Source organism: Rhincodon typus, chromosome 2 (assembly GCF_021869965.1).
Source record: "Rhincodon typus isolate 14 chromosome 2, sRhiTyp1.1, whole genome shotgun sequence".
Taxonomy (NCBI): Eukaryota; Metazoa; Chordata; class Chondrichthyes; order Orectolobiformes; family Rhincodontidae; genus Rhincodon; species Rhincodon typus.
In genome coordinates, this window is record NC_063333.1 from 3,281,730 (window position 1) to 3,298,760 (window position 17,031).

A 17,031-nucleotide genomic window follows, 5' to 3' on the forward strand; every position below is an offset into this window, starting at 1 on the left:
GATTGGACATAATTACATTTGAAGTAGTTACTGGGATGAGGGTGCTATCTTATGAGCAAAGGTTAGACAGGCTTGCCTGCGATCTTTGGAGTTCAGAAGAATGAGAGGTGATCTTATTGAAGTACATACGTTCTTGAGGAGACTTGACAGACCAAAAGCTGACTGGTCATTTCCCCTTGTGGGAGAGACCAGAACAAAAGCATTTGGCAAGGCACCTCACAAAAGGTAAAGTCATTAGAGGCCATGGTGTTGGAGGTAGTATATTGGCACAGATAGAGAATTGGCTAATAGGCAGGAAATAGCAAGTGGAGATAAGGGGATCTTTTTCAGATTGGCAACCTATAACCAGGTGGGTTCTACAGGGACCACAACTGTTTACAATATACGTTAATGACTTAGAAGAAAGAAGTGAATATGCTGTAGCAAAATTCGAAGACATCACAAAAGTAAGTGGAATAGCAAGTTGCAAAAGGGATAGAAACAGTTTACAGAAAGATATTGGGAACAAAAACAGAAGTTGCGGGAAAAGCTCAGCAGGTCTGGCAGCATCTGTGAAGAAAAATCAGAGTTAACGTTTTGGGTCTGATGACCCTTCCACAGAATAGAGATATTGATAGGTTAAGTAAGTGGGCAAAAAGTTGGCAAATGGAGCATAATGTGGGAAAATGTGAAGTTATTCATTTTGGAAAGGAGAACAAAAGAACAGTATTACTTAACTGGAGAAAAAGTGCAGAAAGTTGCAACACAGCAGGGCTTGGGGATATTTATGAATGAAACACAGAAAACTAGCACCCAGGTGCAGCAGGTTATCAGAAAGAACAGAAACCACACATGATCTGAGCCACAAGAAGTGATGGAATGTTGGCCCTTTTTTCAAAGGGATTGAAGTACAAGACTAGGGAAGTCTTGCTGCAAGTGTACAAGTTGCTGGTGAGACACATCTGGCGTATTGTGAGGAGTTTCAGTCCCTTCATTTAAGGAAAGCTATTTCATTGGAGGCAGGTCAGAGAAGACTATAAGATGATTCTTAGTCTGGAGCCTTATAAGCAAAATTTAAACAGGTTGGGACTGTACTCACTGGAGTTTAGAAAATGAGATATGATCTCATTGAAACATGTAGGATTTTTTAAGGAGTTGAGAGGGTAAATACTGAGAGATGTTTCCCCTCATGAGTGTGTCTAGGACCAGAGGCCACAGTCTCAGAATAAAGGAGTGCCAATTTAAAACTGAGATGAGGAATTTCTTCTGAGAATGGAGTCTTTGATCTTCCTTGTCACAGAGAGCTGTGGGGGCAGAGCTTGTTCGTGTATATTTAAGGCTGAGATAGATTCTTGATCAGCAGGGGAATCCAGCGTTACAGAGAAAAAGCAGGAGAATGGACATGAGGAATGTCGGATCAGTCATGATCCTATTGAATGGCAGAGCAGGCTCAAGCAGCTGAACTGCCTACTCCAGCTTCTATTTGTTAGGGTATTTAGGGGATGAAATTTAAAAATAAACAAACCATTTAAGTTGCAGAAGCAGAGAGGGACATTTTTTGATGGAATTCTCTTTTGAAAGATCATGGAGTATCTTTAAGGCTGAATTAGACAGATTTTTGAGATTGTAGACTTGCTCGCCGAGCCAGTGTGTTTGATTGCAGACATTTTGTCACCCTGCGAGGTAACATTGTCAACGTGCCTCCAGTGAAGCGTTGGTGTTCTATCCCGCTTGTTATTTATATGCTTCGGTTTGCTAGGGTGGTTATCACTTCCGTTTCTGTTTTTCAGTGGTTTGTATATTGGGTTCAGTTCGTGTTTGTTGATGGAGTTCTGGTTGGAATGCCAGGCCCACAGGAATTCCCTGACATGTCTCTGTTTGGCTTGTGCTATTATGGGTGTGTTGTCCCAGTCGAATTTGTGTCCTTGTTTGTCCATGAAACCAGTGAGAATTGGTCATGTCTCTTGGTGGCTAGTTGGTGTTCATGTATCCTTGTTGTCAGTTTACTTCCAGTTTGGCTTGTGTAATGTTCCTTACAGATCTTGCATGGTATTTTGTATATTACTTTAGTTTTATTGGTTGTGGGTATGGGATCCTTTACATTTATCAGTAGCTGTCACAGGGTGGTTGTCGGTTTGTGGGCTACCCTGATACTTAGGGGTCTGAGTAGTCTTGTGGTCATCTCTGATGTACGGATAAGGTGACTAGTGTGTCTGGCCGTGTTGTGGTCTGTCACGGAGGTAACGACGGATTGTGCTTTTTAGGTATCCATTCCTGTTTAAAAACTCCCTACAAGTACTCCTTGTTCTGCTTTGGGCAATTCCGGGTTGCTGCAGTGTGCTGTGACCCGTTTGAATAATGTCCCAATGCAGCTCCGTTTATGGGTGTTGGGGTGGTTGCTGGTGTGATTAAGTATCGTAGTCTTTCTGTATTCGCTTGTCTGGAGTTCCCCATTGTTCTTACGTTCTACCATTATGTCTAGGAAGAGTAGTCGGTTATTGTTCCCTTCTTCTTTTGTGAATTTTTGTTCTTTATCAAACACACAAGACTAGAAGAAACCACCGACGCATCCTCACTGGAACAAAATTCAGAGTTTTCAAAAGAAATGGATACCTAAAAAGCACAATCCGACGCTACCTCTGCAACAGAAAACAACAAGATGACACAACACGGCCAGACACACCAGTCACCCTACCGTACATCAGAGACATGTCGGAAGTGACCACAAGACTACTCAGACCCCTAGATATCAGGGTAGCCCACAAACCAACAACCACCCTTCAACAGCTACTGAGGAACCTAAAGGATCCCATACCCACAACCAATAAAACAAAGTGCTATATAAAGATACCATGCAAGGCTGTGAGAAACATCACACAGGCCGAACTGGAAGAAAACTGACAATAAGGATACACGAACACCAACTAGCCAGCAAGAGACACAACCAATTTTCACTGGTTTCAATACACATGGACAAAGGAGGACACAAATTCAACTGAGACAACACATCCATAATAGAACAAGCCAAACAGAAACTTGCCAGGGAATTCCTGGAGGCCTGGCATTCCGACCAGAGCTCCAAGAAGGAACACATTGAACTGGACCCAATATACAAACCACTGAAATACAGAACCGGAAGTAATGCCCACCACCCCAGCAAACTGAGGCATATAAATAACAAGCAGCACAGAACACCAATGCTTCACCGGAGGCGCACTGACGATGTTACCTAGCAGGGTGACGAAACATCTGCAATCAAACACACTGGCTTGGCGAGCAAGTCTACAACCTCATCCACAACCTGAGCTACAAATCTTCTCAAACACTTTAGATAGATTCTTGTATGACAAGAAAGTCAAAGGTTTCAGGAGATAAGACAGAAAAGTGGAATTAAGGCCACAATCGGATCAGCCATGATTCTGTCCAGTGGGTGAGCAGCCGACAGGCTAAGTGGCCTTCTCCTGCTCCTAATTTGCACAGTTATGCATGCATATAGGATAAACAGTCACAAAACTCATCAGTATCATTCAAAGATGAAGGAAAGAGAATAACATTTAAGGTAAAAGTGATGAGTGAGTGTCCAGTTTCCAGAGTCAGTCCAGTGATCAATGTGGTATATTACTGGGCCACACAGGGATAGAATGATCCTAGTTTTGCATCAAGTTAGTTGGTATTGCTAGCATTACTACAGGTGCCAAATAAAAAATCTTAAACCCTGTTGGCTAATAAAGAAACAGAATAATCCCAAACTTGATCGCTACAATGACCCATTGCTGGAAAGCACATGTCTGTGAGACCCCACGTAGTGTTCAACCTATTAATTCTCCTCAGGATCTTGTATTTTTCAGGTTTGAAGATCTTGACACTAGGCAACCTCAAATACTCTCTGTAGAGTCCCAACCCCAGGCTACCACCTAACTGCTGGCCATTGTGAGCAAGTGAACATTATTAAAAAAACACATTTTGCATATGCACAGTTAAAGTTAACTAAAATCCCAGTAACACCAGTGCCAGAGGCTAATTAAACAATACCTTTACTTGATGAGACGTACAAGAGTGAATAAAAAAGCAAAATTCCAAATAAGGCATTGTTTCTCACCTTAGTTTCCACATGATAAGATACATAATGTGCAGTACAACGTAGTGGGATCTTTCGAACTGGCCACGGTGCATCATAAGACAAGTATGTCGGTAACACACTGATTCGAAGGTCACCCTATGAAAAGGCAAGATTAGGAATGAGAAAATACAAATGGAAGAGTCGTTCAATACGTGCTTTCTAACAATAAACTTCTTTGCTTTCAATAATGGGTGAACAGTTACATGAATGTCTTTCACAAGCTTAAAGTAACAGAAAGCTCAGATGGCCCATTCCCCAATGGGTCAATCTGTGAATGGTCTCTGCTTGTTATTGGGTACTAACTTACATAACTCTAAGCTCATTTCCTGCCCTGTGGCTTTTTTTTTCCCTTTTATTCATTAACAGGATGAGGGCATCGCTGGCTAGGCAGCATTTATTGCTCATCCTAATTATCCAGTTCAGAGTCAACCATATTGCTGTGGGTCTGGAGTCACAAGTAGGCCAGACCAGGTAAGGATGGCAGTTTCCTTCCCTAAGGGACATTAGTGAACCAGATGGGTTTTTCCAACAATCGATTCATGATTATCATTAGATTCTTAATTCCAGATATTTTATTGAATTCAAATTCCACCATCTGCTGTGGCGGGATTCGAACCGGGTCCCCGGATTAACAGTCCAGCAATAATACCACTAGGCCATTGCCTCTCCCTAATCCCCAGATTAAGGACTGAGACACAGACGTAACCAAACATTTTCAAGACACTGCATACGTGTGGATATGAGACAGTACTGCACTAGGATCAGCTTAAAATCTCTCCATCATGAAATAGCCTGCAAGCACTCAATGTCCAATCTCTCAGATGAGGAACAGTCATTGATGAGGAATAGTCACTTATGAGGCACGTGAGATCATTAGAAAAACATCCTTTCTTCCCCCCAGGTCAGCACAGGAGAGGAGTGAAGGGTAAAGAGCATACAATAGGAGGCATTACTCAGAAATAGACCAAGTCAGATTTCTACCAAGTAATACTTTTCCTGAATGTTCTCTGGAAAAGTTTGACCCTAAAGGGTCCAGTTAATTCACTGCTGCTTGTTTTAATCGTCTGTTTGGACATGAGGGCACAGCTGGTACATGTTGGGAATACTGGATGACGCGAGAAATTGAGTCTCCGGTCGAGAAAAAGGAGGCATATTTCAGGTATAGACAACGAGGATTGAGTGACTCCCTTGAGGAATATAAGGACACAGGAGTATATTTAAGAGGGAAATTAGGAGGGCAAAAAGGGGACATGAGAGAGTTAAGGAGAATCCAAAGAGATTCCGTAAGTATACTAAGAGCAAAAGACTAACTAGGGAAAGAATAGACCCCTTGAAGATCAGCGTGGTCATCTGTATGTGACTCCACAGGAGATGGGTGAGATACTAAACGAATATTTCCAGTCAGTATTTACTACAGAGAAGCATATGGAAGCTAAGGAACTGGGAAGATAAATAGTAATGTCTTGAAAAGTTCTCATTAGAGAAGAGGTGGCACAGTGATACAGTGGTTAGCACTGCTGCCTCACAGCACGAGGGACCTGGGTTTGATACCACCCTTGGACAACCGTCTGTGTGGAGTTTGCACATTCTTCCTGTGTCTGCGTGGGTTTCCTCCCACAGTCCAAAGATGTGCAGGTTAGCTGGATTAGCCAGGGGAAATACAGGGATGGGTCGGTCTGGGTGGAATGCTCTTCAGAGGGTTGGTGTGTATGCGATGAGCCAAACGGTGTGCTTCCACACTGTAGAGATTTTATGATTCTAAGAGAACATGCTGGACGTCATAAAACGCACAAAGATAGATATATCCCCAGGTCCTGATCAGGTATTTCCCAAAACTTTGTGAGAAGCTAGAGAAGAGATTGGTGGGCCCCTTGCCGAGATATTTGTATCATTGACAGCCACGGGTGAGGTGCCAGAAGACTGGAGATAAATAATGGCACCGCATTAGCCAAAGAAAACCAGTAAACTGTAAGGAAAGGCCAAGTGAGCCTTAGGTCAGTGGTGGATAAATTGTTGGAGGGGATTTAAAGTTTTGGCAAAGATCTGTAGCTCGGGTTGTGGGTGAGGTTGTTGACTTGCTCATCAAGCTGCCTCATCAAGTTGCACGGTATTACAGGTAATGTATTGGCATGGATAGAGGATTGGTTGACCAGTAGAAAGCAAAGAGTAGGGGTAAATGGGTGTCTTTCTGGTTGGCAGTCAGTAGCTAGTGGTGTGCCTCAGGGATCAGTGTTGGGACCTCAATTGTTTACAATTTACATAGATGATTTGGAGTTGGGGACTAAGTGTGGTATGTCAAAATTTGCAGATGACACTAAGGTGAGTGGTACAGCAAAGTGTGCAGAAGACACTGAAAGTCTGCAGAGGCATATAGATAGTCTAAGTGAGTGGGCAAAGGTCTGGCAGATGGAATACAATGTTGATCAGTGTGAGGTCATCCATTTTGGTAGGAATAACAGCAAAATGGACTATGTTTTAAATGGTAAAAAATTGCAGCATGCTGCTGTGCAAAGGGACTTGGGTGTCCTTGTGCATGAATTGCTGAAAGTGGGATTGCAGGTGCAGCAGGTGATTAAAAAGACAAATGGAATTTTGTCTGCCATTGCTCGAGGGATGGAGTTTAAAAACAGGGAGGCTATGCTGCAGCTGTATAGGGTCCTGGTGAGGCCACACCTGGAGTACTGTGTGCAGTTTTGGTCTCCTTACTTGAGAAGAGATATACTAGCACTGGAGGGGGTGCAGAGGAGATTCACTCGGTTGATTCCAGAGTTGAGAGGTTGGATTATGAGAAGAGACTGAGTAGACTGGGATTATACTCATTGGAATTCAGAAGAATGAGGGGAGATCTTATAGAAACATATAAGATTATGAAGGGAATAGATAAAGTGGAGGCAGGGAGGTTGTTCCGCTAGCAGGTGAAACTAGGACTAGAGGGCATCGCCTCAAAATAAAGGGAAGCAGATGTAGGACTGAGGTCAGGAGGAACTTCTTCACCCAAAGGGTTGTGAATCTGTGGAATTCCCTGCCCAGTGAAGCGGTTGAAGCTACCTCGCTGAATGTTTTTAAGGCAAGGCTAGATAAATTTTTGAACAGTAAAGGAATTAAGGGTTATGGTGAGTGGGTGGGTAAGTGGAGCTGAGTCTCAAAGATCAGCCATGATCTTATTAAATGGCGGGGCAGGCTCGAGGGGCCAGATGGCCTACTCCTGCTCCTAGTTCTTATGTTCTCGTTCAGACGTTTCGTCACCATACTAGGTGACATCATCAGTGGAGCCTCTGATGAAGCGATGTTGGAGGGGATTCTAAGGGACAGGCATTTGGAAAGGCAAGGACTGATTAGGAATAGTCAACGTGGTTGTGTGTGTGCAAAGCTGTGTCTCACTAACTTGATTGAGTTTTTTTGAAGAAGTGACAAAGAAGATTGATGAAGACAGAGCAGCAGATGTCTATGTGGATTTTGCAAAGCGTTCAACAAGGTACCGCTTGGGGGAGTGGGCCAATTGGATACAAAATTGGCTTGAAGGTAGGAAACAGAGGGTTGTGGTAGAGGGTTGTATTTCAGACTGGAGGCCTGTGACCAGCTGAGTCCCAAAAGGATCGATGCTGGGTCCACTGCTTTTCTTCATTTATATAAATGATTTGGATATGAATGCAGGAGTTATGTTTGGTAAGTTTGCAGATGACACCAAAATTGGTGGTGTTGTTGACAGTGAAGATTATCTCAGAGTACAATGGGATCTTGATCAGATGGGCCAACGGGCCGAAGAGTGGCAGATGGAGTTTAATTTAGATAAATGTGAGGTGCCGCATATTGGTAAGGCAAATCAGGCCAGGACTTATACAGTTAATGATTGGGCCCTGGGGAGTGTTGCCGAACCCAGGGGTGCAGGTGCATAATTCCTTGAAAGTGGAATCATTGGTAGACAGGGTGAAGGCAGCGTTTGGCACGTTTGCCATTATTGGTCAGAACATTGAGTATAGGAGTTGGGATGCCCATGTTGCAGCTGCACAGGACTTTTGGAATACTGTGTGCAATTCTATAGGAAGGACGTTGTTAAACTTGAGGGTACAGAAAATATTTACAAGGATGTTGGCGTGACTGGAAAGCGTGAGCTACACAGAAAGGTTTATAAAATCATGATGGGCATGGATAAGGTAAAGAGCCTTTTTCAAGGGGGGTGGTCTAAAATTAGAGGGTATAGGTTTAAAGTGAGAGGGGAAAAATGTAAAAACGACCTGAGGGGAAACATTTCATGCAGAGGGTGATGCATGTATGGAATGAACTGCCAGAAAAAGTGAAAGAGGTGGGTACAATTACAACATCTAAAAGGCACCTGGATGGGTATACGAATAGGAAGGATTTACAGGGATATGGGCCAAATGGAACTAGGTCATATTGGGGTGTCTGGTCAGCCTGGGCAAGTTGGACCAAAGGGTCTGTTTCTGTGCTGTATGACTCTATGTTATGACACACTAACACATGGAACACACAGGACCTGAATCCAGACCTTTTTGGCTCAAATACTCACATTTATCTCAGAAAAATAATTACAAAGCAGACAAATAGAAAATTCATCAATTCCTTCCCTAACGACTTATTTACAGCACGTGACTGCAGCAGCTCGAGAAGACAGCTCACCAACACCTTCTCAAGAGAGGGGCAATAAACGCTGGCCAACAAATGACACCCACGTCTCGTGAGTGAATAAAAAAAAAAATTCAGCTAGTTTAAAAACAACCAGGTAGTACCTTTACCCCCAAAAACATTTGCGAGCTCTGATGTTTTGTGACTTAAATTATGTTCAAGTAAAAATTTCTAACTGGAATAAAATTAATGTTCCCTACCACCCCCCACCCCTTCCCTGCCCACTGCCCACCCCACACACAGTGACAATGTTCTCCCACATACCTGTTTGTTGAAGTACAGGAAGCCCTTTGGACAATTAACATTGTGGAAGGGTGCAAACGATTCGATTGGCCCATCAACTGTCATAGGGTGCAAGCGCAAAGCTCCTCGTGAAGTCATGAACAACCAATGAGGAGACGGGCCACAAATAAATACCTGGGACAGAGGAGAAGATGTTAACAATGCACTGAAACCGGTGCTATGGCGTCACTCAAAGGTGGGCACTTTCCATGAAAAAGCAGCCCAGCTGACTGGCACCGTATCCAACAGTAGTGTGGTAGAATTCTGCAAAATTCTACAAAATGCACAGTATCACTTCACCACGTCTCCTTCATCAGCAATGTCCAATCCTGCAACCTCTACCACAACGGTCGCAGGTGCAAGCGAACATCAGAACCTGTACGTTCCCCTCTAAGTCACATCACCTTGATTTGGAGCTACAATTGTCATTATTTCAGTGCAGCTGGATCAAGATCCTGGAACCACCTTCCTTAGAGGTCTGTGGGTGTAATGCAGGTGTTCAAGGTAGCAACCCCTCATATTCTCAAGGGCAATTATGAATAGTAAGTATTGGCTAGCAATGATCAAATGTCAAGAATGATTTTTTTTTAAGAAGTGGAGATTTCTCATTTGGCAATAGTGTGATGGGAGATTGAAGAACACAGGGTCACACAGGGTCAAAACAATAGAAACTTTTCAATTTTATTCCTGGTTCCTAGCCATCAGAAACCTGTAATGCTACGTAAGCCGGTTAGATAGCACCTGCTGAGAGAATGGAAGAATTAGCAGCTTATACCCTCCTGACAGAATCTGCCTGAACTGCTGAGTGTTGCCAGCATTTTTTGACTTTGTTTCTGATTTCCAAAATCAATACAATTTTGTTTTTGTTTCCATAGAAGATGCAGCAAACTCCCTATGGGTCCTGGGAATTTTGGAAATGTTTATTCCAACCCAGCTCATCATGTCCACTTCAGGGAAAAAAGACATTTGTCAAAACGCTTGACATCAAAATATGAATGAATGATTTGTATTTATATTATAACCTTTCATGAAATCAGGATATTCTAGAATTCCCTCCCTTATGGTATTTTGGGTTTACATTTGGCACGTGGACTGCAGCAGTTCAAGCAGTTTACCATTTGGGCAATGAATACTGGCCAGCCAATAATGTCCACATCCCATGAGTGAATTTATATAAAAAAAAATAGTTAATTTCCAAGGAGCAAAGTCCCAAAAACTGCAACTGCAAATTTATTAAGTGATGTTAGTTTAAGGACAGATATTGGTTGGGATACCAGGGAGAATTTCCTGCTCTTCTTCAAAATAGTGCCATGGAACCTTTTACACCAGGCGAACGTTCCAACTAAATAAAAACCAAAAGAACTGCGGATGCTGTTTAATCAGGAACAAAAACAAAGTTGCTGGAAAAGCTCAGCAGGTCTGGCAGCATCTGTGAAGGAGAAAAGAGAGTTAACGTTTCGGGTCCAGTGACCCTTCTGAGCTTTTCAGCAACTTTGTTTTTGAACCTTCCAACTGCCCTAGCTTCGACAATGCAGTGGGATCTGACCCAGACTATGCACACTCCTTTTGGAAAGATTAGAAAATTTGTATAATATAATGCACATGGTATTGTTAAAAGCAAGCTACAATAAAGATGCAGGACTCTAAGCTATTTATAGTTGCTCTTACCCCCGAGTATCCAGAAATATCTTCAAAATAGCGGAATCGAGCAACCCTCGCTTTCGGAATAACCTGTTCCTCTCCTGTGGCAGTCTCTGCCTTCTTGTCTTTCTTGGATTGTTTGACTTTCTTCTCTCTGAAGTTTATATTATGTGGTACCTGGAGAGGAAAAATAAAGAGAAACTACCTCAAGACATTGCCAATTACCAAGTGAGGCTGTCGTCAGAACAAGAGCAGCTTTATTATCTAGCAGGAAAACAAAAACAGAAAATGCTGGAAAAAGTCTACAAGTAACACAGCACATGGCATGGTGGCTGAGTGGTCTCACAACGTCAGGGACCCTCAGGCGACTGTCTGTCTGGAGTTTGCACATTCTCCTTGTGTCTGAATGGGTTTCCTCCAGGTGCTCCGGTTTCCTTCCACAGTCTGAAGATGTGCAGGTTCAATGGATTGGCTATGCTACAGGGCCCAATGTGACCAGGGACGTGCGGGCTGGGTGGATTAGCCATGGGAAATGCAGGGTTGCAGGGATAAGGTGGGAGATGTTCTTCAGAGGGGTTGATGTGGATACGATGGGTCAAATGGCCTGCTTCCATACTATAGGGATTCCATGATTCCATGACAGAAAGAGGGAATAGTTCAGGTCAACAAACCTTCCTCAGAATAGAGAACAGTGAGATCATCAACATAAATCAGAAGTCAGGTTCTTATTTTAAAGCATGCAGACAAGTAGATTCCAACAGATAACAAATATCATAATTTAAGCAGTGGAGGAAAACTGGATTAACCAGCAAAGGAGAAACGGTGCAAAAATGAATGGGGTGATTCAACATCAAAGCAGGTGCTGCAGGAGGACTGCTCTTCTGTGTCTTCTGGCTCTACCCTTTATCTTATCGTTTACTCCCTACCCCATCCACCTCCCTATTTTCTGCAACATAAACTGACGTTTTCCCAGCTACCATCAGTTCCGAGGAAGAGTCACCGGACCCGAAACGTTAACTCTGATTTTTTTTTCTTCACAGATCCTGCCAGACCGGCCAAGCTTTTCCAGCAACTTCTGTTTTTGTTCCTGGAGGAGGTCAGGTTTTGCACACCATAGTATAAGAACTAGGAGCAGGAGTAGGCTGTCCAGCCCTTCGAGCCTGCTCCTCCATTCAATAAGATCACGGCTGATCTTTTCGTGGACTCAGATCCACTTACCCGCATTCTCATCGTATCCCTTAATTCCTTTATTGTTCAAAAAAAAATCTACCTTATCTTTAAAAACGTTTACTGAAGTAGCGTCAACTACTTCACTGGGCAAGGAACTCCATAGATTAACAACCCTCTGGGTGAAGAAGTTCCTTCTCAATTCAGTCCTAAATCTGCTCCCTCTAATCTTGAGGCTATGCCCTCTTGTCCTAGCTTCACCTGCCAGTGGAAACATCCTCTCTACTTCTATCTTATCTATTCCCTTCATAATTTTATATGTTTCGATTACATCCTCTCTCAATCTTCTGAATTCCAATGAATATAATCCCAATCTACTCAGTCTCTCCTCATAAGCCAACCCCCTCAACTCCGGATAACTTATGATGCATTAAAAACTGCATTTTTTTTTTCTTTATTCATTCACGGGATGAGGGCATCACTGGCTAGGCTGCATTTATTGCCCATCCCTAATTGCCCAGAGGGCAGTCAAGAGTCAACCACATAGCTATGGGTCTGGAGTCACACGAAGGCCAGACCAGGCATTTATGAACCAGATGGGTTTTTCCTGACAATCGACAATGGATTCACGGTTATCATTAGATTCTTAATTCCAGATATTTATTGAATTCAAATTCCACCATGTGCCATGGCAGGATTTGACCCAGGTCTCCAGAACGTTATCTGGATCTCTGGAATAACAGTCCAGCGATAATATTACTAGGCCATCGCCTCCCCCCACTTCTAATATTATCTAGCAGTTTCAGAACATCCCAAGTTGTTTCACAGCCAATTAATTAGACTTGAAGAGCTGTTACGCAAGTAAACAAGGCAAGATGTTTGCACACAGCTTGATCCCATAACAGCAACAAGATATTATGATCAATTACGGTAATAACGGATTACTCCGTTTGATAGCACAGACTGAACCTGAAGTCAACAATCTATCATTGTGAAAACTTTTAAGTAATAAAATTTGTTAAAAATCAAATCAACATGCAAGCATTTTTAACCACATATATTCATTTAAAACAGTGACATGAGTTATTTGAGGATTGCTTTGCCAAAAATTTGTACATACCTTTTTAAACCGAACTTTCAGGTTGTTCTGGCTTTGCTGTGCATCATAGGAAAAAGCCTCATAGATCAAAAGCTCCTGTTCCACGTGAACCTGCAGCAAATACCAAAGAAAGTTAATAATCTGTTCATGGAGGCAACGGACTAAGGGATCCAGGTCTGACGCCTCTTGAAACTTACAATAAAAGTGTGCTGCATTATTGTTACTTTGTTATTTAGAGGAACATATCCCATTTATTTTGAAACTTTTCTTTCTCTTTTGCCTACTCTGATAGCTGACAGCTAATAAAGAAATTCAGGACCAAGGAAAAGGAAAGAGGAGAGAATTGGCTACGATGATGATTAAATGACAGGAGGAATGGAAGTTTAGCAAACACATGATCAAACACAGAAAAAGAAACAAATGGCAAAGAAAGGAAAACAGAAAACAAAAATCAGATTCGTGGGATGAGAAGAGCTTCTTCCAAAGAGTCAATCCAGGAAAGGTGGGCATTCAGTTGTTTCAATGGTGGGAGTCTGGGAGGAGGCGCGAGGTCACCCTGGGAAGGTAAGCTTTTCGATTATAAAAGTCTTACCTCGCATGACTCCATTTTTGCAGCAGCAGTGAGAGCTAGGACCAGGGGGCTGCCAGGAAGGTAAGTTAATCCTTTAAAAACTTAACTCGTGAATAGGCGGAGCACACGCTGAGCAGGAGCGGACACGGGGCGGCTGAGTAAGTGAGGTAATATATTTGGGTGGTTGCTTTACCCGAAACACTACCTAGGTAGTGTCTCCCACCCATCCTCCTCCTCTAACCAAAAAAAATGTTCTGAGCGCCGATTTGGTAAGGTTACTAGTTTTTTTTTCCAATAGTCCGTTTGGGAATTCAGAACAGTGGGAATGGATGTTAGGGCAGTTGCATGCTCCTCCTATAGAATGTGGGAGGTAAGGGTCACCACTAGTGTCCCCACTGACTTCATCTGCGGGAAGTGCACCCAACTCCAGCTCCTCGGAAACCGCGTTAGGGAACTGGAGCTGGAGCTGGATGAACTTCGGATCATTCGGGAGGCTGAGGGGGTAATTGAGAGGAGTTACGGGGAGGTAGTCACACCTCAGGTACAGGAAAAAGGTAGATGGGTTACAGTCAGGGGACGGAAAGGGAACAGGCAGACAGTGCAGGGATCCCTTGTGGCCATGCCCCTCAATAACAAGTATACTGTTTTGGATACTGTTGGGGGGGCGGACTTACCAGGGATAAGCCATGGGGTACAGGTCTCTGGCACAGAGTCTGTCCCTGTTGCTCAGAAGGGAAGCGGGGAGAGGAGGAAAGCATTAGTCATTGGGGACTCCATAGTTAGGGGGACAGATAGGAGATTCTGTGGGAACGAGAGAGACTCGCGGTTGGTGTGTTGCCTCCCAGGTGCCAGGGTCTGTGATGTCTCGGATCGTGTTTTCGGGATCCTTAAGGGGGAGGGGGAGCAGCCCCAAGTCGTGGTCCACACAGACACCAACGACATAGGTAGGAAAAGGGATGGGGATGTAAGGCAGAAATTCAAGGAGCTAGGGTGGAAGCTTAGAGCTAGAACAAACAGAGTTGTTATCTCTGGTTTGTTACCCGTGCCACGTGCTAGCGAGGTGAGGAATAGGGAGAGAGAGCAGCTGAACACGTGGCTACAGGGATGGTGCAGGAGAGAGGGATTCAGATACCTGGATAATTGGGGCTCATTCTCGGGTAGGTGGGACCTCTACAAACGGGATGGTCTACACCTGAACCAGAGGGGTACCAATATCCTGGGGGGGAAATTTGCTAATGCTCTTCGGGAGGGTTTAAACTAATTCAGCAGGGGGATGGGGACCTGAATTGTAGCTCCAGTGTACAGGAGGTTGAGAGTAGTGAGGTCATGAATAAGGTTTCAAGGTCACAGGAGTGTACCGGCAGGCAGGAAGGTGGTTTGAAGTGTGTCGACTTCAATGCCAGGAGCATCCGGAATAAGGTGGGTGAACTTGCAGCATGGGTTGGTACCTGGGACTTCAATGTTGTGGCCATTTCGGAGACATGGATAGAGCAGGGACAGGAATGGTTGTTGCAGGTTCCGGGGTTTAGATGTTTCAGTAAGATCAGGGAAGGTGGCAAAAGAGGTGGAGGTGTGGCATTGTTAGTCAAGGACAGTATTACGGTGGCAGAAAGGACGTTTGATGAGGACTCGTCTACTGAGGTAGTATGGGCTGAGGTTAGAAACAGGAAAGGAGAGGTCACCCTGTTGGGAGTTTTCTATAGGCCTCCGAAAAGTTCCAGAGATGTAGAGGAAAGGATTGCAAAGATGATTCTGTATAGGAGCGAAAGTAACAGGGTAGTTGTTATGGGGGACTTTAACTTTCCAAATATTGACTGGAAACGCTATAGTTCCAGTACTTCAGATGGGTCAGTTTTTGTCCAATGTGTGCAGGAGGGTTTCCTGACACAGTATGTAGATAGGCCAACATGAGGCAAAGCCACATTAGATTTGGTACTGGGTAATGAACCAGGCCAGGTGTTAGATTTGGAGGTAGGTGAGCACTTTGGTGATAGTGACCACAATTCGGTTACGTTTACTTTAGCGATGGAAAGGGATCGGTATATAAAGCAGGGCAAGAGTTATAGCTGGGGGAAAGGCAATTAGGCAAGATTTAGGATGCATAGGATAGAGAAGGAAACTGCAGGGGCTGGGCACAATTGAAATGTGGAGCTTGTTCAAGGAACAGCTACTGCGTGTCCTTGATAAGTGTGTACCTGTCAGGCAGGGAGGAAGTGGTCAAGCGAGGGAACCGTGGTTTACTAAAGAAGTCGAGTCTCTTGTCAAGAGGAAGAAGGAGGCTTATGTAGAGATGAGGTGTGAAGGCTCAGTTAGGGCGCTCGAGTGTTACAAGTTAGCCAGGAAGGACCTAAAGAGAGAGCTAAGAAGAGCCAGGAGGGGACATGAGAAGTCTTTAGCACGTAGGATCAAGGAAAACCCTTAAGCTTTCTGTAGGTATGTCAGGAATAAAAGAATGACTACAGTAAGATTAGGGCCAGTCAAGGACAGTAGTGGGAAGCTGTGCGTGGAGTCCAAAGAGATAGGAGAGGCGCTAAATGAATATTTTTCGTCAGTATTCACACAGGAAAAAGACAATGTTGTCGAGGAGAATGCTGAGATACGGTCTATTAGACTAGACGGGATTGAGGTTCATAAGGAGGAGGTGTTAGCAATTCTGGAAAGTGTGAAAATAGATAAGTTCCCTGGGCCGGATGGGATTTATCTTAGGATTCTCTGGGAAGCTAGGGAGGAGATTGCACAGTCTTTGATCTTTATGTCGTCATTGTCTACAGGAATAGTGCCAGAAGACTGGAGACTAGCAAATGTTGTCCCCTTGTTCAAGAAGGGGAGTAGAAACAACCCTGGTAATTATAGACCAGTGAGCCTTACTTCGGTTGTGGGTAAAGTGTTGGAAAGGATTATAAGAGATAGGATTTATAATCATCTAGAAAGGAATAATTTGATTAAGGATAGTCAACACGGTTTTGTGAAGGGTAGGTCGTGCCTCACAAACCTTAGAGTTCTTTGAGAAGGTGACCAAACAGGTGGATGAGGGTAAAGCGGTTGATGTGGTGTATATGGATTTCAGTAAAGCGTTTGATAAGGTTCCCCATGGTAGGCTATTGCAGAAAATACGGAGGCATGGGATTGAGGGTGATTTAGCGGTTTGGATCAGAAATTGGCAAGCTGTAAGAAGACAGAGGGTGGTGGTTGATGGGAAATGTTCATCCTGGAGTTCAGTTACTATTGGTGTACCGCAAGGATCTGTTTTGGGGCCACTGCTGTTTGCCATTTTTATAAATGACCTGGATGAGGGCGTAGAAGGATGGGTTAGTAAATTTGCGGATGACACTAAAGTCAGTGGAGTTGTGGATAGTGCGGAAGGATGTTGCAGGTTACAGAGGGACATAGATAAGCTGCAGAGCTGGGCTGAGAGGTGGCCAATGGAGTTTAATGCGGAAAAGTGTGAGGTGATTCACTTTGGAAGGAGTAACAGGAATACAGAGTACTGGGCTAATGGTAAGATTCTTGGTAGTGTGGATGAGCAGA

General features: G+C 43.8%; 1 protein-coding gene across 1 annotated transcript in view; it reads right to left on the reverse strand.

Annotated features, from left to right (window-relative positions):
* Positions 1–2,612: 2,612 nt before the first annotated feature.
* The window catches only part of LOC125487181 (cleavage and polyadenylation specificity factor subunit 1-like), a 16,845-nt gene continuing 2,426 nt past the window's right edge, over positions 2,613–17,031 (reverse strand). Inside the window, exons 2-6 of the mRNA XM_048617671.1 lie at positions 12,954–13,073; positions 10,694–10,843; positions 9,008–9,160; positions 4,079–4,195; positions 2,613–2,618 (exon numbers count right to left, since the gene is read on the reverse strand). Of these exons, the coding sequence (XP_048473628.1) occupies positions 2,613–2,618; positions 4,079–4,195; positions 9,008–9,160; positions 10,694–10,843; positions 12,954–13,073 (546 nt within the window). The remainder of the gene's footprint in view (positions 2,619–4,078; positions 4,196–9,007; positions 9,161–10,693; positions 10,844–12,953; positions 13,074–17,031) is intronic.